The sequence below is a fragment of the Sceloporus undulatus genome, chromosome 1 (genome assembly GCF_019175285.1).
Source record: "Sceloporus undulatus isolate JIND9_A2432 ecotype Alabama chromosome 1, SceUnd_v1.1, whole genome shotgun sequence".
NCBI classification, from domain to species: domain Eukaryota; kingdom Metazoa; phylum Chordata; class Lepidosauria; order Squamata; family Phrynosomatidae; genus Sceloporus; species Sceloporus undulatus.
This window is the reverse complement of record NC_056522.1, coordinates 57,573,117-57,594,975: the sequence shown is the minus strand read 5'-3', so window position 1 is coordinate 57,594,975 and position 21,859 is coordinate 57,573,117. Positions and strand designations below refer to the sequence as shown.

At 38.1% G+C, this 21,859-nt stretch overlaps 1 protein-coding gene across 5 annotated transcripts in view; it reads left to right on the top strand.

Annotated features, from left to right (window-relative positions):
* The window catches only part of RASGRP3 (RAS guanyl releasing protein 3), a 72,334-nt gene that overhangs the window by 34,866 nt on the left and 15,609 nt on the right, over positions 1-21,859 (top strand). For 4 of the 5 annotated variants that reach the window (XM_042445366.1, XM_042445364.1, XM_042445367.1 and 1 more), the window contains 5 exons: positions 877-1,050; positions 1,909-2,025; positions 2,525-2,800; positions 11,303-11,380; positions 18,018-18,134. In XM_042445366.1, the coding sequence (XP_042301300.1) occupies positions 877-1,050; positions 1,909-2,025; positions 2,525-2,800; positions 11,303-11,380; positions 18,018-18,134 (762 nt within the window). The remainder of the gene's footprint in view (positions 1-876; positions 1,051-1,908; positions 2,026-2,524; positions 2,801-11,302; positions 11,381-18,017; positions 18,135-21,859) is intronic. The other variant, XM_042445368.1, reaches the window with a different exon arrangement.

Here is a 21,859-nt window from a genome sequence, read left to right as displayed (position 1 = left end):
GCAGTCTTAATGGAATCCTGGGGCTATAATTGTCATGTGAAAGGGTCCACAGTAACATAAGACTTTGAAAGCTGATTAAATATTTTTAAAAAATAGACTGCTTCTTCACAACTATGGATTGCCCCTTGCCTGGGCAGTTTTCATGAAGGAATGCATTCTAAGGTGTTGTGCATGAGGACGCCAACTCCCATCATTTCTAGACACCACAGTTGTGCTACCAAACAACCAACCCACCATTTTGGCTGAGGATTATAGGAGTTGTACTCCAAAAGATATGGCTAAGCTTAGGTTGAGGAGGGCTGCAATAATCTGTAAATGTTAAACTTTGAAGATTGAAGAGGAGGAAGATAGAAGAGCCAAAAAGGAATAGTGAGGTTTCTAAATGGCTCAAAACCACAACACTGGGAGAGTTGGCCTAAATTAATCCATACCAGAGTAAACCCATTGAATTAATATAATATATACAAAAAGTTGTCTCCACTGGTTCAGGGAGTGTACTCCAGTTGGGATCAAGGTTGTATTTAGGCCAGTGCAGATTTAGCTGTGCTAGCAGTGTTCTGTAAAATGAAAAAGAACTGGATTTGGCTGTCAATTTTATATGTTTTTGATAAGGATGAACAATTTTTTGCAGTTTCAGAAGTTTGCAAATAAGAACTGTAAAGTGTCTTAGAATGAAAATACGTTAACTCATTCCACAGTTAGACTTCTCTAGAGACAATCGAAATTTTACATTAAGTCGACAAAATTAACAAAGAATTACATTGTGTATTGCAGGTGATATATCTTAATAAGTAAATTTTATTGTAATATACCTTGTAGCACACGTATTTGTGATCTAGAAGAACCATGAATGACAAAACTGTTGCCCTTATCTAGTTTACAGATTATCAGAGCTATGTGATCCATGGCTGTCTTGAAAACAACCCAACTCTTGAAAGATCAATTGCTTTATTTAATGGCATCTCCAAATGGGTCCAGTTGATGGTCCTTAGCAAGCCAACCCCACAGCAAAGGGCAGAGGTCATTACAAAATTCATCAATGTTGCACAGGTAATTCTGGCCTTTTTTTTTTTTTTTTAGTTTTCTGAGTCCAGTACAATGAAATATAGTGAGATGTGCATCAGTGAATGAATTTATTTTTGTTTCCAACATTTAGGGTCATGTGACTCCATAAAGTATATAAAGAGGGGGGATAGGGAAGATTAGATGTAGGATGAGTATAAAAACTTGTACTCTGCCTAGAAAATCCTCTGATTTCATGCTCAACATTTTTTAAAATGGATTTGATGGTTTGTGTAGTATGTTTAGTGAAAAATTCAGTATGTTCACTTATGTTTTGTATTTCCTAACCCCAGTGACCTTACCAAATTCCAAACCCATCCCCTCAATTGGTGCAATCTACTGACAGCCAGAGTATCTAACCCCTGTTTTGCTGCATCATGATTCACCCCTAAACAATGCAACATATTTGCATTGCATTGCAAATACAATGGGCCCTTAGTATCTGCTGGGGTGTGATTCTAGGACTCCTCATGGATATCATAACCTGTGGAGGCTCATGTCCCATTATATGCAGTGGGGTAGTAAAGTGATGTCCCATACATTAAACAACAAAATCAAGGTTTGCTTTTTGGAATTTGTTTTTGGTAAATATTTTGGAACCATGCTTAGTGGAATCCATGGATGTAGAATCTGTGGATATGGAGGGCTGACTGTACATTATTTTGGTGAAGACAAAAGAAAGCTCATGATAAAAAAAAAATAATATAAATTTATTAAGGTGTTTGGTTATATATAGAGTTATTAATTCTAGAATTCTGTATTAGTTATCAATTGGAGCATCTCAACAGTGAAAGAAGTTGTATTTTCTATAGTAATAAATAGTTATGTGATCTAATTTCTCCACAGAAACTTCGATATCTTCAAAATTTTAATACACTGATGGCAGTTGTGGGAGGACTGAGTCACAGTTCTATTTCACGTCTCAAAGAAACACATTCTCACCTTTCTTCAGAGGTTACCAAGGTATGGCAATATCTATCCTCCAATGCATTCATATCTCTGTAAGTTCTATATAAAGGAGCATATCCAAATGCAAATATACTTTTTCAAAAAGATACACTTTCCACTGGAATAAGAAAGACTGAAAGCAAGCACTAAATATATGATACTGTCTCACACTAAGTCAGCCATTGGTTCACTTATCCCAGATTGCTTTACTGCCAACATTTCATGAAAGTCATAGGCAGGTCCTTCTCAAACTCTTATCTTTTTAAACTAGAAATTTTAAGGGCTGAACCTGGACCTTCTGCTTGCAAATGATGCATCACTCTACTTATCTACAGTCCTTCATCAAAAATGTGTAAGAAAGAATCACATGAGTTACTTTCCCTTTAGCATCATGGGTCAAAGTAAACTGGGTTTCCAGTCTTCCAATATGATTCCCCTGAGCTCTGCCTATTTGATAAGAGCAGTGCTAAGAATGGTTTTGCAGAGTCTTGCTTCTTCTATGCCTTGTCTGCAGGATTGGAATGAAATGACCGAACTAGTCTCCTCCAGTGGGAACTACTGCAACTACCGCAAAGCTTTTGCTGATTGTGTTGGCTTCAAAATCCCAATCTTAGGAGTCCACCTGAAAGACCTGATAGCAGTTCATGTCGTTTTTCCAGACTGGATTGATGAGAACAAAGTCAACATTGTGAAAATGCAGCAGCTTTCAGTCACCTTGAGTGAGCTGGTTTCCCTGCAGACTGCTTCTCACCATCTAGAACCGAACATGGACTTAATTAACCTACTAACAGTAAGTTCTATGAAAAATAATGGGTTTGGAAATCTTCATCTTTGTCCCATTGCTGTCACTTTTGAAATCAAGAAGATGGTGCAAGAGGCTGAACTGAATTCAGTAGTGTTACACTAGTAGTGTTACCCAAGCCATATATCAGATTTGACAATTATTGAATACAGAAGGGCTTTAACATAAACTAGGCTTAACATGGTGCAGTGGTCTGAGTGTTGGACTGTGACTCTGGAAACCAGGGTTTGAATCTCTACTCAGCCATGGAAACCACTGGATGACCTTAGGCAATTCACATACTCTCAGTCTAAGAGGAAAGCAATGGCAAACCTCCTCAGAACAAATCTTGCCAAGAAAACCTCATGATAGGTTTGCCTTAGAGTTGACATGTCAGAAACTACGTGAAGGCGCACAACAACAACAAACAACAATGGCTGAAACAGAGCTCTGAAAATTTATTTTTCAGCTACAGCTCCCAGAATCCCCTTCCTAGCATACTGAATGACCATGCTGATGGGGAGATTCTGGGATTTGTAGCTTAAATAACTTTCCCAAGCTCTGAAAAAGTTATTTAGTAAAAATACTCCTAAAACTGACACTTAGTAAAACCTAAGCAGGTCTGGACCGTGACCATTTTTTCTTTAGAAGCTCAAATGTACTGCTTTGGATACTGTGAATGAATGGTGGGATAAGAATTTAATATAATTGATAATGTACGACAGGTGTTGGAATAGACATTTGTGCAGCTGTAACGTAAAATTTCATAAACAGTATCCACATGATTTTCTGCAGTTATGGTATTGTATTTATTTTGATTTGTAAGCCACCTTGAGTCCTGCTTTTAGGAAAAAAAGATATGATAGAATATATCTATAAAAACAACAACAACAATTATTAAAACAATTGTAATTGTTGTAATCATTAACAATTGTTTGGGGGCAAAAAGTAAATTGTGGGAGATAAGCAGTTTTAAACACTAAATAGATTCAGGTCTGGTTATTTGAAGGATCTCTTACACCTGTATTATTCTGCCCTAGTCCTAAAATCAAACTGTAGGGGGAAGTTCCATGGTTTGTATAGCTGATCTTACTGGCAGAAGGAGCTAAATGGCAACAATTGAGCTGTGTGCACCAACACACTTTCTCATTCCTAATATGCCAGAATTCTCAAGAATCCTGGCTTGCCATGATGGCTGAACTGATCCATTAAATGACATCATAGAAGCAGTGAACCAAACATCCATATTTTACCCAAATATAAATTCCACATGTTGATTCCAATTAGGAACAATGCTGTATTCCACACCTCTGTTTCCACTGTAATCCTTGGTGCTGAATCAGTTTTACATCTGTCATTCTTTCTGTTATTTGGAACAATTTTGTTTTTAAAAAATACCCTGTAACTGATACTTTTTCCACATTATAAGCTGCAGTGGAATAACTAACAACACTATTGTAGAGGAAAGAACCCTAAAAGAAGATAGCTTACAATTCAGGAAATGTCAGCACTCTCAGCATTAGCAGTAGCCTCCTAATGTTGACATGGACCGGTGCTTCACTAAATTTTATATAATATACACTGTACAGAGAGCTGAAATGAAAAACGTGATCCTTTCAGCTTTGAAAAAGTTTTAGTGAATGGAAGAGATAGCTTAGCATCTCTTGTCATCTTCTTGGGCAAAGAAGAAAACACCTCTCTAGAAAATTCTGGCCCTGTGAATTTGAAGCACGTACTCCTAACATTTTCAGTGCTAAGTTCTTATTGTTGTTGTTGTTGTTGTTATTATTATTTAGTATTACTCAAAACACAAAAGAGGGCCAGCAAGGTATAATGGTTTGGGCATTGGACTAGGACACCGGGGAACTAAGGTTTAAATCCCGATTCAGCCATGGAAACCCATTGGGTGAACTTGGGCAAGTTGCACTCTCTCAGGCTCAGAGGATGGCAATGGCAAATCCCTCTGAAGAAACTTCTATCATAGGTTTGCCTTAGAGTCTCAATAAGTCAGAAATAACTTGAAGGCATGCAACAACAAAAAAGACAAAAAACTAAATATACACAACTGTATCTAACCAGGCATTTTGAAAAAATAACATTTAACAGAACATGTCTTGTGCTAAATGTCAAATATGCTTCTCTCTGTGCATGTGTGTACATTGGAGTCACCTGTTGGTTTAACCAGCAACCCCATGGAGTCTCCAACTCAATTAACTGAACAGCAAATAATATACAACAATAGACTTTTACTACTGTGTCCCTTTGTGGAAAAAATAAGAACCTTGAGCATCAAAACCTTATCTCTTTATGATTGTCTTTAGCAACATTAATTGTACCTAAACACTGAACATCTGAAGAGAAAATAGGTATATTTACCTGGTGGAGGAAAATATAGGATCTAGTTTTGAATGAAAAATTAACCAAAAGGAATAAAGCATTAAGAGGACATGTGATAAGTTCCTCAGATAAGTCTTGTACTTTGCAAAACCAATGGAGTTATTGATTTCTTTTGCTTTTTAGACACCATTTCTACAGTACAGTACAGCTGTACATTAAAATATATATGGCCTGCAGTGTATGACTGTACGAGTGTTTACTTGTGTATAATTTTTTTTTATCTGAACTAAAAGGGGATAGCATTCCTTTAAATTTAAAATCTGAAACATAGCATGGAATTATACTCTTTCTCCCATTCATCCCTTGTTCTCTCTTTTACCCCTTTCTTCTTTTGTTTCCACCCCACTGTAAGCTGCTTGACACAGGGCCATATGCTTTTTTTAGTTTATACTGCAGCAGTGGGAAATGGTTGTTCTTACTGTAGTATCTACTCTCATTATGTCCATCCATCAGTGGAACAGATATTTGGCAGAACAGAGGCCTCTCAGTAGCCTCCTAAACATCTCAACAGGTTTAGGAGACCCTTTGTCACAGATATAAGGGAGTATAGTGGGGAAAGTTCTTATTACATGAATGGGCATGCAATTGTGTGACATTGGATGGTTCTTATTTTTCTGATTATTCATAAAATTATGAAATTTACCTGGCATTGTTGTGAGTTCATGATAATTTATGATGATTTTGCCTATGATCTGAATGAAATACAAGTGTGTTACAATCCTTAAAGTTCTTTTCACATGAAGTTCCAGGCACAAGTGAATACAAAACAGTGATTTGTGAAAAAGCAGGAGTGTGTTAATAAGTCCCAACGTTGTATGAAAATGTTTGACATGTCCATCTAATTCTAAATGTCAGCTTTGGTCAAAATTGTTTCATAAATATACTTTCTAGCATAAAAAAAACCCCTAGGATCTAAAGTTGTCCATTCTGAAGGTACCTGAAGCAGTTCTCATTACAGTCATTGTTTTAGTCCCATTGTGTATGATGCTTAGTCTAACGACACTGTAATAGATTTTTTGTAGTGTTCAAAAATTGACCAATACTGACCAAGATCCTACATCACAGGCCCTGTCTTCACAGGCCAAATAAAACATCCTCCTGCAGTCCTCTGGGTGAAGTGTCTAGATGATGGAGGGCTCAATCCCTGAGCCAGGTGTTAACAGTCCAGATGACATCTGGCCAGTTCAGCACCAAACCCGTCATATAAGACCCTTAACACAGGTTAGATTAACTCACTTTTCAACTGAATTGTTGGTCTTCCTCCTCTCTCAACTTTCTTTGTAAAGATGATGAGATAAAGATTTCTTTTTACCCGAACTATTCACTAGCTAGATTAAGATATCGTTTTATGTAACTATAGATTAAAGCCATTAGTAAACTTTTGTTTTAAACTACATGCTACATGTTTGTTGTTTTTGGAGTCATTCTCAGTTCTTAGGGAAGCATAGGCCTGTTACAGACTGCCAAAATAAAGCTGCTTCGGGTCTCTTTGGAGGTATGCTATTTAAATGATGCATGGGTCCTAAGAGTCTGGAGGTTGTGCCAAAGCCACACTCCATTCCTGAGCACTGGAGTGCAGCTTTTGGTGCAGCTTCCGGATTCTTAGGATGCATGCATCATTTAAACAGCATACCTCCAAAGAGACCCGAAGCAGCTTTATTTTGGCAGTCTGTAACAGGCCATAGTTAGACAAAGAACCAGCTTCTGCTACTCTGCTGTTTTAATGCTAAACCCTAACCGGCTTGGTGTCGGTATTTTGGATATTTAAATATTTTTGTTTCCTTAGCAAAGGCTGAAGCTTTAGAAAACTTAAATTACAACTAGCATGCAAACAGTCACCTGGCATTGCAATGGAGGGCCCCAGGTAATGCGGGAGGAGGTTGGGGCAGCTTTGGGGCCAGGATGCTCTGGGCTGCTCCCGGGATATTCTGGCCGATGCAAACATCACCACATTCATAGTTAAGAATACTCAGCTTTGTATCGCCTCCTTACCCAATTATCCAGACTACCTTAACAGCCAGCAGCCACTTAAAATTATGGAGGTCTGTTCTTCTGATGATCAAAGACAGCAGGATGAGGTTTCCAGCCCCTTCCTCCAGCAATCTGTGATGGGATGAGGGGCTTTGACGGGGGTCCTGGTTCTGATTGTTGCACTGCAGATCACTAGAGAGAGAGGAAACATCCGCTTGTTCCATTACCAGCAGAGCAAACCTCCATTACTCAGTGCAGCTGCTGGCTATTAAGATAGTTTTTTGGCGTGCATTTGTAATTATGGCAACAGTGCCATGCTTGTAAACATGAATACCAACCAGTTATGAATGGCTAAGTCTCGTTTATGCATAGTGGTTTGAGTGTTAGGCTACAATTCTGGAGACCAAGGTTCAATTCCCAGCTTGGCCATGAAACCAACGGGGTGATCTTGACTGTATTTTGATATTGTTTTATAATTTTATATTTGATTATAATTATTAGTTGTTTTTACAATTTGTATTTTAACTACATAACTTGCTTAATTTTTTATAATTTATATTTTATGACTTTTAGTTTGTATGCCATTGGCAGGTTATATGCTGTTTTGATGATGCCTGTAAAGTGCCATGCAAATTTATGGTGCTATATAAATAAACATTAACAACAACAACAATCTTGGATAAGTCACATGCTTTTAGCCTCAGGGGAAGGCAATGAACAAATCATGCCAAGAGAAATTATCAACAAATCATGCCAAGAAAACCCCATGATAGGGTTGTCTTAGGGTCACCATAAGTCAGAAACTACTTGAAGGTACACACACACACACACACACACACACACAACTGCTCAACAAGATGCCAGCCTATTATTATAACAAGTGCTTCCCAGCAAAGCTTTTTCATTAATGGAATCTTACAGGAATGGAGATCTGAATGATGTCATTCATTAATATAACCTAGCATTTCTCCTTGCTCTTCTATCTTTTTTCTTGCTAGGAAAAAGAAAATTAAGGAGAGAGAGAGATACAAGAGATACATGGTGTCTTTTCATTGGTAGTGCTAGGAACTGTCTTTCTCAAAGCACCCTGCAGGGAGAAGACTGAAGTGAAAAAGACTGAAGATCTGAATTATATTGAGATCCTAGATTAGATTTTTACTGCACTGTTGCTCTGCTTCATTCACTGAGTTTAACAGGCAGGCTTCAGATGATGTAAGCCTCCACACATAACATATCCACTGCTGCTTTACCATTTCATCTTTTTCTTGCCAAGGAAAAGCCTTTAAAGAGAAAAAGGAGGAATAGGTGCACAGTGCCTCCTCATTGCTAGCACAAGGAATCCTCCATCCCGATGTGCCCTGGAGTTACAAGCTGAATAGCAGCACACAAATTAACCAACCTTGTAATTATGCAAATATCTGGAAAGTCCCAAACTTTTTTAAAGTCTAGTGAATGTGTAACAAATAACAATCTTTTGAAAAGCATCAGATTGAAAGTAATTCAGAGAAGTTGCTTTTCAATGTGCATTTTAAAGTTAGAGGAAAGAGGTTATTATTCAATCCAAAGCTGTACACATCGACATACAGTGTTCTTTTTAAAATAGGTTGGATCTGTTAGGGGAAAGATTTACATGTCTGTGATGAACAAACATTTTTCGACACTGTAAAACTCACTGAGTGACCTTGGAGAAGTCACTTGCTCTCAGCCTCAGGGGAAGGCAATGGTAAACTTCTTCTGAACAAATCTTGCCAAGAAAATCCCAGGATACCGTCACCATAGGTCGAAAACAACTTGAAGGTGTGCAACAACAACAACAACAACAACAACAACAACAACAACAAGAAAGCTGTTTTTAATGTATTTTGGGGTGCTGAATTCAAAAATACAATAAAAATTTGGTATTACACAGAAGTCTTTAATGAAATTGATATTTTTATCAATTCAGTTATTACCCAGCTTTGATTAAGCGCAGGTGCTGATGTTCCAGTGTGATTTCTTTTAGTGCTTTTGAATGGATGTTTGTGTTTCATATCCGTGATTTAAAGTGTTTAAAAGCAAAAACACTGGCTGGAAAGAAGAACCTCTAGAACCTGGAAACAAGAATATTTTGCATCAAAATCTAACCGACCCAAAGAAAATACTTCTGCCACCTCTTCATATAAAACTGGGCCTTATGAAATAGTTAAGGCGATGCAAAAAAGTGGAGCACTTTAAGTATCTCTGCGAGACTTTTCCTAACTTATAAGAAGCAAAATTAATAGAAGGTATTTTTGTCAGCCCAGGCATAGAAGACTGCTATGAGATGGAAGCTTCCTGTCTATGATGGCTGGAGTAGAAAAAGAGGCTTGGAGTTCCTTCAAAAATGTGGTTACTAAGTTTCATGGGAACAATAAGGACCCTGACTTTGCACTCATTGTTGAAAACATGTTGGAAAAATGCAAAGGTTTGGGATGCTCAATGGGTATTAAAATTTATTTCTTGAATGTACACTTGGACTTTCCCCCAGAAAACCTAGGTATAGTAGGTGAGAAACATGGAGAACATTTCCTTAAGCAATTAAGGAGATGGAAAAAAGAAACCATGGCCAATGCATTGTTAATATTATAGGTTCAGTATAGCATTCATCTTGAATATTCTCTCTCTCTCTCTCTCAATCCCTCCACCTTTGTTCTCTCTCCAACTTTTTCCCTTCCCCTCTCCCTTTCTTTTTCTCCCTTCCCCTTCCATATATATCAATAAGCTACTCAAGGGGGGTCAATTTTAAAAAAAAGTTTAGCACTTGCACCAAGCAAATGTTTCCCTTGTTTCTACTGAGATTTACTAACAAAGAAACATCTGATAGTTCTGATGAGAAATTTCTACTTAGGACAAGATGCTATTGTTAGAATAGAATATGGAGAAACAGAATAGTCCCCAGTTGGCAAAGGGGTAAGACAAGGCTGCGTTCTATCACCCTACGTGTTCAACTTCTACACAGAAAATATCATACATAAAGCATGTTTAGACTCAGAAGAAAGAGGAGTGAAGATAGGATAAAGGAACATAAACAATCTAAGATGTGCAGATGACACCATACTACTAGCAGAAAATATCAAAGATTTGGAAAAACTGCTAAGAAAAGTTAAAGAGGACAGTGCAAAGACATGCTTACTGCCCAACATAAAGAAAACAAAAATAATGACCATGGAGGATCTACATAAATTCAACCTAGATTACAAGGAAATCAAAATAGGCAAAGAGTTCAGAATGAAGACTTCAGTCAAGAAATCAGAAGAATATTAGGAATGAGAAAGGCTGCAAGGAAAAACTAGATGAGATCCTAAAGTGTAAAGATATACATCTGAACACAAAAGTGGGAATCATCCAATCCATTGTTTTGCCCATCACCATGTACAGTACAAATGCGAGATCTGGACAGTGAAGAAGTGGGCAGGAAGAAAATCAACACATTTGAGATGTGGTGCTGGAGAAGAGTGCTGAGGATACTGTAGACAGCCAACAATACAGACAAAGGGGTCCTGGAACAGATCAGACCTGAACTCTCCCTGGAAGCCAACATGACAAAACTGAGGTTGTTGTACTTTGGCCACGTCATGGGAAGACATGACTTATTAGGAAAGACGATAATGCTAGGAAATGTAGAAGGTATTAGAAAATGAGGAAGACCACATGACTGAAGGCTGGAATCAATTAAGGAGGCCATAGGCCTCCATCTGCAGGACCTAAGCAAAGCAGTGGAGGATAAGGGGAGTCTTGGAAATGTCTCTTTCACAGGGTTGCCATGAGTTGGGGTCAACTTGAGGGCAGTTAAAAAACAACAACAGAAAGTGTGCTGAAATTAAAACAGCCTGATGTGGACTATGCCACCAAAAATTGTGAGAGTCAGTGGAGCTTCTTCACAAATTAGCTCTGCTTCTTCTAATGCAGATATGGACAGTTGTGACCTGCCAGATTTGTTTGGACTAAAGTTCCCATCATCTCTCCCCATTAGGTATGTTGGCTAGGCCTGTTAGGAATGAAAGTCCCCAATTGCTTTGCTATAACATGAATAGCAGCTTGAATTTTGTTACATTCATTTTGTCACTTCTTTAGTTCCAGTCCAGTAATTAGTATATGCCATTTTCATTTTTCTTTTATTCCTAGCTTTCCCTGGATCTCTACCACACAGAAGATGATATCTACAAGCTCTCACTTGTGTTGGAACCAAGGACATCTAAATCAGTATGTCACTTTTACAGCTTTTGGAAAATTATTTGACAGATTGCTTTAAAAATCTATAGTCTGTCATCCCAGTGTAAAAATGTACTGTATATACTCGTGTATTAGTCTAGAAATTTTAGTTAAAAAATTGGCTCAAAAAAAACTGAGTCAACTTATCCACAGGTCAATGTAAGTACTGTACTTTAACTCTTATTTAAAAAGGAACCATCCCCTGATGAAAGACAAGAGTGCAATCTGTCCTGGAAGCACTGAACCTCCTCTACTCTCTCATCCGTTCAGTCTTTAGTGTGAGCACAAACAGTGATGCCTCCAGGATGACAGAGCACAAAGGGAGCAGCGACTGAGCAGCCAAACAGCGACCAGAAAGACTCTCACCTGTTCCAGCCTTTGCTGTAAAACCAGCACAAACAACAAACTTCTCAGTCACTGCTCAGCCAGCTACTCGGTTGCTGCTCCCAAGGTGACTGGGTGCAAAGGAAGCAGCAACTGAGATTGGTTGTTTTGAATTTACAGTAGAACAGTAGAACAGCAGACCTAATATCAAAAAATATGCCTGGGGAGGCACTAGGATTGTTACCCAAGAGGAAAGGGGGTGGTAACCCAAAAAAGTTTGGGGAGCAATGCTTTAGAGTTCCAGAATGCTTTTCTGTGCTGCCACAAATCCCATCTAAGTGAACTGCGAAGACAGTACTATTGTTCCCTGAGATGTAAGGCTTGCCAGATTACCACCACCACCACCAAGTAGGAATTATGTGCTGTTATCCCTTGCCCAACACTCAGAAATTCAACAGGTGAATTTTGCCTTATGTCACCTCTGGGAAAGAGTAGGCATCACATATTGAATGTCTGTCTCTGCTTCAGTGGTGTCACTAGGATTGGCATCGCTTGGTGTGATAACTCATGGTATCACACACACACACACACAACCTTCTCCCATACCACACCATACAGAATCCTTAGTCATGTTTTTTTGCATTAATGTTACTCATAAATCATAATTTCCATATATAATTAAATGTAATAGCAATAGTTGTGACATAAACTACCAAAAATAAAATTATACCTTTAAATTATAATATCATAGGCACAACCGAAATGTATTTACATGTAGCTAGTTCCATGTGTTTAAAGTGAACATTGGGTACAATGTGAGGTTTTTAAAAAGAATTTTAAAAATTAAAATTTTTAAACAATTTTAAATTTTAAATATTTTTTAAAACCCGAAGGCCTCTCCTTTCTCCTCTCACTAAGCCTCACCCCATTCAATAGCAATAGCAATAGCAATCACATTTCTATATCGCTTATCAGTGCACTTAAGGACTCCCTAGGCATTTTACAACATGTAACCTAATTGCCCCCAACAATCTGGGTACTCATTTTAGAGACCTTGGAAGGATGCAAGGCTGAGTCGACCCTGAGCTCCTGGCTGGGACTGAACTCACAACCTTGTGATTTGTGAGTGAGTGGCTGCAGTACGAGCATTAACCACTGTGCCACCAGGGCTTCTGCCAAGCTCCAGCATTTCAAAAGGACGCAGGCAAATGTCGTAGCCCATTTCTGCTCAAAGGTAGATGTTTGGGGAACTGTGGCATCACCCACACATAGAGTGTCACCTGGTGTGGCCCGTACCACCCTAGTGATGCCCCTGCTCAGCATAAAGTCTGTTTTTTGTTTGATTAGACCACTTCATGTTAAGTTTTCAAATACCAAAATGAACTAAATGGTGATGACAGCATATATTTATGTATTTCTGTTGTGGATGATTTAATTATATTGATTTATATTTATATTTAATATGTGTTTTCAAGTGGCCCAGTCATATATAAAGGATTGTATAGGTGAGTGTGATTTGAAGCAGATGGAAATGCAGGATGGCCTTGGTTCTCCTCCCATTCCCCCCCCTCTGCTGTCCTTCCCAGCATGGTGTAGTAGTGGTTGAATGTTGATCTAGGAATCTGGGAGACTAGGTTCAATGTTATAGAAAACTACAGGGTGACTTTGGGCAAGTCACACTCTCTTGGCCTTAGAGGAAGGCAAAGACAAACCTCCTTTGAATCAATCTTACCAAAAAACCTAATGAGAAAATCATTATCAGCTGGGGTCGACTTGAAAACACACATCAATAAAACCTTTCTCCAAGGGATTTTTTTCCTCTCAAATATGTAAAACAACCACTCAGGCTGCAGATTTGGGATACATACAAAGGCAGCAAAGGTTTATATATTTTGTTATTATTGTCCTTTTCCTGACAGAGATGGGGGGAAGTGTTTATAACATCCCCACACCCCTTTTTCCCAAAATAATTCGCTCAACTTTGGGTACTATCTACCTTAACTTTGGTGGGTGTGTGGGAAAAGGTGCTATTTACTATTGTGCCTCAGACAGCAATGTGTCTTGAGCCAGCCTCTCACTACCATTCATATAGAGTTTTAATTAGCATTTCCACAAGGGATTTTTTAAATTGGTCTTTGCACCCAGAGGAGCTTTATTTAAGGAGCTTTGGTGGAAGCAGGATTTTAAAAAGAAACCTTTTAAAACAATCAGATAATATGCAACAGAAAAACAATGTACTCTATTTTTTTCATTTTTTTAAATCAACTTGTAACATGCATTTAAGGCACGTGTTTTAAAAAATCCAGACACATTTCATCTACTCTTTTCTCCAGTCCCTTTGCATATTAGCCCTGATGCAATTCAGAAATGATAATACAAAAGGGACGTTTATCTAAAATACCATTAGTTGTTTTATATTGGTTTGATCCCTCTAACTGCCATGCCCACATTCTACAGAAACATTAAATAATCTGTGACATTCTACTCCGACAGCAGAGAAGGTGGGCATAGGTAGGCATAGGTAAATAGAGCAAAATGTACTTCACTTGAACAGTTCCCTTTCCACCAACTTCACTTTATTTATTTTTTAAATATTGTAACTGTAGGCCATTGTGCATTTTGTGTTTTGCATGTTTGTCTGGAAAACAAATGATGGAGGAATAGCTAGAGTTGCATCTCCCCAGAATGAGAACTGTTGTCAGCACAAAAGGTCATTAGGAGTTCAGAAAGTTGTTTCACATATGTACAAATATTGTCACACATTGTATAAATAGCTTTCTTTGTGACATTACTGAACACCACAGAGAAGAGAAATTCAGGCTAGACAGTGGGGCAAATATGCATATTGGTTTGTACCCAGCTTCTTTTCTACAGAAGCATTCCTTTAACAGAGTTCTGCGGAGAACATGCTCACTATGAAAAGGCAGGTGGCAATTGTCACTGGTTCCTTTTCCCTCCTGTAGCCACTTCTATGGGGAGGTAGGAATGTGGACTCTGGTGGAAAGAGATTCAACAGATATCACCACATCTTGCATTCCATCAATAGGATCAAAAGATCTAAAAAAGACTGTTAGTCCATGGGAGGTAGGGTCTGGGCACAATTTATTATATTTACATTTGCAGTGAAGACTGGGTGAAAGAACATTATAACTCCCTGTGAATATCTTACCACTGCTGAGTCACATTTCAGCCTGCAGGTTTCCCTCATTTTCTCTTTCTGAAATGAAAGGTAGGCAGGACTGCAGCACGTTTGAGGCAGTCCAAGATATTATGTTGGCATAAAAGTAGCATTACATTTAGATTTTTTCAAATATCTGGTGGTAGACAAAAATTTATCAGATCTCAGTCTTTCTATCACTACATTTCTGTGCTGGGGAAAGCTCCGCCAGTTGATTTTCTGCTTCCTGTTAAGATAGATCTTCTCTGTTAGAAAATAAGCTGGAAATCCTTTTTGCTGTTACAGATCATTAAGTGCTGCTGAGCACCTGCATATGCAACAGGGAATTCTGTTTTTTAGCTGCCTTTTTAGCAGCTAAATTTCATGCCAATATAATAGCTGCCTTTTTAGCCAGTGCCCAGTGGAGGTGATCCTAATGGAACTAGAACTAGAAACCCCTTTGGAATCCACTGCTAAATTCTTGTAGCTTGCAAAAGGTGTAGTGCCACAGACCTTTGTATGCTGAGAACGACACCTGGAAATAATCTCTTCTTTCTGAAGATTAAAAGTATTAAAGAGATGCTGTTTTGGCTTGCATCAGGTCCTGATGGTGGACACAAAGCTCAACGAAAGGAAGGAATTTATTTTTCAGGAAATGCAACTGCCTTTAATCAAACTAGTAACACTCCAGTATCACTGTGGTTTCTTCATTGCCATGTTGAGGGCAATGGAAACATTTTTCAGTTTTTGTTCATTGACTTCCAATGACATATATTTTAATGAGAAATAACAGTATGGTTTTCTTGTATGTTGCTGTGTTCATATTTATTCTGTCCTTGCTAGTGTAAACACATAAAGCAACAGCCAAAGTGCATAAGGCAATTGAGAACCCTATGTGCAGCTTCAAGGTATCATTTTGTTTATTTGTTTGTTGTTGTTAATTGCCCTTGAGTCAACAGAAAGTGATGTGTGCACTTAATTTTCTTTGCCTCTTTCTTGTGACATCATAATTAAAAGGCATATTCATGCATCTAATGTTCTTTCACCCAGCACTGGAGGACATTACAGGATAATGAAAATAGTAGACAGGTGGTACCTCTCACAGTCTTGTCATTTTCTATGGTAGTAGCAAAATGAGTTAATAAAAACATTGTAACATTTTTAATATTGTATCATTTATTTTAAAAGAGTTTATTTATTCTAATGGATTTCCTTTTGTCTACTTAGTTTTTAAAGTAATAATCGAGAAATGAACAAAAATGACAACAGTCCCTGTTGTTGTACTTTGTTGTGTAACATAAAGCTTTATAGCAGCCTTGAACTGTTTCAAGGTTTCCTTTGTGGTGTTTTATGACCACCTTTTTTGCAGAATTTTACTATCTTTTTCCCAATCTGTGTTGGATATGTTGAATAATTTCCCTTCTATCAGGTTTGTGAGCCTGTCCACTTCTATATTATCCAGGATTTTAAGTAACCAGTCATCTATAGTGGGTAGGTCTTTTGATTTCCAGTTTTGTGCTAAGAGAATTATAGCTATAACGATCATATAAAGTATAATTTTCCAGTGTTTTTCCGCTTCTTGATCTGTAATTTTATTAGTCATTAGTTTAATAGGTAGATTTCTTGTAGCTTTTCAAATCTTATGTCTAGGATATTCTTAAATCTTCGCATGGATTTCCCCCCCAGAACTTTTTAACTTGGGGCAAGTCCACCACATGTGGTACCAATTGCCGACTGCTTTATCACATTTCCAGCATTTATTGTCATTATTTTTGTGAATCTTTGCTCATTTTGAAGGAGTCAGGTACCATCTATAAGCCATCTTTAAGTAATTTTCTCTAATGATCTGACATTTCGAGAATTGAAATGTTATTTTCCTTGAGTACTGCCAGCTCTCCAAGTCTATTTTCCTTCCTAGGTCCTTGGCCGATTTGATCATTGTTCCTTTAATGATCTCTTGTTTTTGTTTTCTTTCAAGAAGCAATTCGTAAATTTTTGTAACTGATTTGGGTATATTTGCTTCTAGGCTCTCATCTAGTTCATTTTTCTTTATTTCAAAGTCTGATTGTTTTTGATCCATGATATATCTGTCTGATAATTGTTTATATACTAGCCAGTGACTTTTTAGTTCGAACTCTTTAAGAACCCTTTTTTGAAAGTTGAACCATGTGGGCTGCATCAAAGTGTCCAATATCATCTCAGGTGGTTCACCTAAGATGATAAGTCCCACTGTTATGCATGTTACCACAGCAAGTACTGCACCAATGGCAGCATCCAGCCTGGAGTCAACTCTGTTGGTAGTTAAGCCAATTCCAAATTGTCTGTATTCATCAGCGATGTAGATTTGAGTCAACTGACTCAGACTTAAGTCGGACTCAGGTCACTTAAATGACTTGACTTGGACTTGATTTGGCAAAAATGACACACTGACTCAACTTGAGACCTGTATATTTTTAGAGACTGACTTTCTGGTGCCATTCACTGGAGACAGCAGGCAAGATCCTCCCACAGAAGGTGGCCGCATTTCTTGGAAGGGAACAGCACATGTATTAGGCAGTGGACTAGAGGTGGAAGGATTCTTCTAAAGCTTTTCAAAAGCTTTAGAAGGCTCTGGTGTGCAGCAGGGGACAGTCTGCCAAGTAGACCTCAACCCCCACTTTTGCCTAATGTGTTGGCTTCTCCCTCTGAGAAATGCACCCTGCCTTCTTTTTTCTGTTAAAAGTTGACTTCCATGCTTGAGACTCCACTTGAAAGTATATGGCAAGGACTTGAGACCCTACTTGAGACTTGAAGGTAGAGATTTGAGACTTGACTTGAGACGTGGACTAAAAGACTTGAATACATAACTGCTATTTATCTTCATGTTTAGTTGTTCTGTGGCTATACTAGTAGCCAGGTAGCCTTAAAAAAACTGAGCAGCAAGTATAGTGTCCTCATTGTACCAAGATTTCTCCCCCTGCCCTTCTAGCTCTTCTTCATCAGTTCTATAGAAATTGGATATTGCAGTAGTGTAAAGGGAAAAAATTAAAATGTAACATTGATTAATTGTGCAGAAAGACCCTAAGCTGTCAAGGGATGTTTGAGGGAGAAGCATTAAGCTCCATTCACTCTAAAACCTAAGAATGTTTTTTCTCATTTATTTGCCAGCAACCTACCTCTCCAACAAGCCCCAACAAGCCTGTGGTACCACTCGAGTGGGTGTCTGGAGTAATACCAAAGCCTGATCCAAGTATCATCAACAAACACATCCAAAAGCTAGTTGAGGTAAGTATTAAAAAGAGTTATCTAGTACTGCTTTAGTGCACAGGGATGCAATCCTGGTTTCACTGACCTAGAAGTGAGATGGGGCTTACTTCTGATTCACTTTACACAGAATTATTCTGTAAAATATAGCATGTAAATATGGTGATACATATTTAAGATGCAAATCATACTTTTACAAGATTTCTTAAAAGTGTGTCTGTTAATATATTTGAAAACCAATGATTCCAGTAGTACAATTTCTGACTGCCAGTCAGGTCATTTGAGTTCTTAGGACTGCTTTACAAGCAACAAAGTCCTATACAGTTGTTGTTGTTGTTGTTGTTGTTGTTAGTATTGCTACAACAATTGTTAATGATTACAACAATTGTTTTTTGTGGGTTTTATGGGCTATGTGGCCATGTTTTAGAAGATGCCAGGCACAGATGCTGGCGAAATGTCAGGAAGAAAATCTTCTAGAACATGGCCACATAGCCCGAAAAACCCACAAAAAAACTATGGATGCTGGCCATGAAAGCTTTTGACGTCACATTACAACAATTGTTGTTGTTATTGTTACTTTATGCCCCACCTTTTTTCTAAAAACAGGACTCAAGAGCCTTAAATTTTACTATAAATACAGTAACTCAATGCTGTGTAGAAAACCATGTGGCTAATCTTTATATAGTTTTATATTACAGCTGAACAAACGTGTGCTTTATTGATTGTATTAAATTCTTATCCCCCTATTCATTCACAGAATTCAAAGCAGTACACTTGGGGTTCAAAAACAAAAGTTGTTCAGGTCCAAAGCTTAGCTTTTCCAAAGTGGTAGTTTTAGGAGTTGTAGTTTAAATAAATAACTTTTTCAGAGCTTAAGAAAGTTACTTATTTAAACTACAACTCCCAGAATCGTCCCATCAGTATGGCCATTGAATATGCTAGATAGAATAAGTTTTCAGAGCTCTGCTTCACCATACATTCCTGTAATGTGTGCTCATGACAAACAGACAGGGGAAGCTAAATCAAGTCAGATTCACAATCTGGACTTCAATAAAATTGTTTTCAATAGGCTTAGGCAAATACTGAGTGAGACTCCAGAAATGCTCAGAGGGAAAGGAGATCATGGTGACTGGAAGTTTCTTAAAAGTGAGGTATTGAACACAAAGATGCAAACAATTTAAGTAAGTATGAAAAGTGGAAGGTGCCCTTGAAGAAAAACAGCTGTCCTTGAATAAAAAGGACAAAGGAATATTGGAAAGAAAAACAACAGAATTGGAGTATATCAGCAAACTATAGCCCATCAGCAGTGGGATGAACAGAGGCAATGGCTTTCTGGCACACTATGCACATTTTAAGACTAGCTAATCCCACAGCTTCATAGGGGCTCTCTTGGCCAGTTCATTGCATCTTCTTTTTAACTCCCACACTACATCCCAATACTCATTTATGTGGTTATCTACTAATCATAGGCTTTAGGCAACATGCTTGTCTTGTCCCCATACAACCATGACTATCATTAAAACTGAACTGGACACCTCATCTCCACACCAAAAGTCCACACAGTTTTGCATTCCTATGGACATTCTCTCACGCAGACTGTTATATAGGCCTATCCCTGGGCTTTCCACTCCACCAAATGCATCCAGTCTACAAAAGTTCATCCTACCAACTTCTATCTTTCAGTTAATCTCAAAGGTGCTGCAAGATCCCTTTGTGTATTGTCTTTTGACAAGAAACCCTGTGATATTCTTACAAACAAGCTGGTTAGATAGTGCTATTCTGTGGTGAATTTGTAATTGGTTGATGGACTGGACCCAAAGAGTGCTAACAAAGGGCTGTTCTTCATTCTGGAGAGAAGTGACTAGTGGAGTGTCTCAGGGTTCTATCCTGGGCAAAGCAAGTTCAACATTTGGGATGATGGAATAGAAGGTATGCTTATCAAATGTGGAGATGACATCAAATGAAGAGAGATAGCTAATAACCCATAGGAAAGAATTAGAATTCAAAATGACCATGACAAAGTGAAGACCAGGGTCATAACTAACAAACTGAATTTCCACTGGGATAAATATAAGGTATTACATCTAGACAGGAAAAATTATATGCACAAATATGAAATAGGTGATACCTGGTTTGAAAGCAGTCCATGTGAAAAGAATCTAGGGGCCTTAGTAGACCACAGAATAAACATGAGTCATGATGTGGTGGACAAAAAAAAAAAGCTTGTGCAGTTCTAGGTTATATCGGCATTATAGTGTTCAGATCAAGGTATATACAGAGTAGCTGTATTACTCTATTCTGCTTTGATCAGATCTCACCTTGTATGTTTCATTCAGTTCTGAGCAGTACAGTTCAAGGATATTGACAAACTAGAACATCTTCAGAGGAAGGCTACCAAGTTGAACAAAGATCTAGTAATCAAGCCTGATGGGAAATGGTTTAAGGGAGCTGGGTATGTTTAGCTTGGAGAAGAGAAGGTTGAGATGTGATATGATAGCCAACTTTAAATATCTGAAGGGATTGCATGTTAAGGTTGGAGTGAGTTGTTTTCTTTGCTCCAGAGGCTAGAACACGAATCAATGGATTCAAAATTACAAGAAAAGAGAGTCCATCTAAACTTTTGGTATAACGTATTACTGTAAGACAGGGGTAAGCAATCTTTTTGAGCCGGGGGCCAGGTTGCTGTCCCTCAGACAACTGGGGGGCCGAAGCCAAAAAATAAATAATTAAATATTTTTTTAAAAAAATTAAATATATAAATAAACCAGGACAAATGTAGGACAAAATTTTCAAATGGAAGACACTTTTTAAAAAAAATGGAGGACACGCGAAAAAATTTGCTGATTTTTTTAAAAATGTTAATATAAATGCATGTTTCTGAGGCTTCTATAGAGAATTGCCCCCCCAAAGGCCCCGGCAGCAATCGGCGGCAGGACCAGGCTGGGGCCGGTCCCAAGGCCTCGCCGGGCCGCATCCGGCCCACGAGCCGCAGGTTGCCTACCCCTGCTGTAAGAACTGAATGGACTGCCTTGGAAGATAATGGACTCTCCATTTGACAGTCATCTCTCAGGACTGGAGTGCCTTAGCTGTGTATTGCTGCATGGCTAGGGATCCCTTCTAACCCTATGTCTCTATGATTCTGTTATTTGGTTTGGGGACTTTCAAGCTCAAGTACTTTTGCTATTAATCTATAGAACCCATAAAAGATTCAACCAGAAATCAGGGACAAATAATTAACTCCCCTGCTTCTGAGAAAATGTGTTTCCCTTTCCTCCTGGATTTGTAATAATGGTCAAAACAAACTTTTCCCTTGTACCATTGTGAGACAATCTTGTTTCCTAGACTGGTTCTCATTTTTCTTTAAAAATAGACTCAAGTCAACATGCAACAGATATTTTTTTAAAATGTAAAGCTGCCAAGAATTAGCATATCAACAGAAAACAATCAAACATTATAACATAAAGACAACGTAATGATAGTCAGCAGCTTGTTTATTTTTTTGTTTATTATTCCGTGGCACTACTTATTTATTTTGTTGGTGACACTACTGTGCTCTTGGTGGAGGCCTGCCAAATTTCAGGTGAGTGGAAAGGGAGTGAGTATTCTGAGGAAAATGGTTTTAGAAATATTTTTCCAAAGGAGTGGAAGGGTGCTGGTAGCCATTTTATCACCTGTGTTCTAGCTGAATTAATTTCAGCTTGGCACAGATCTGGTTTTAATTAATGATATGTGTATATCTGATATTA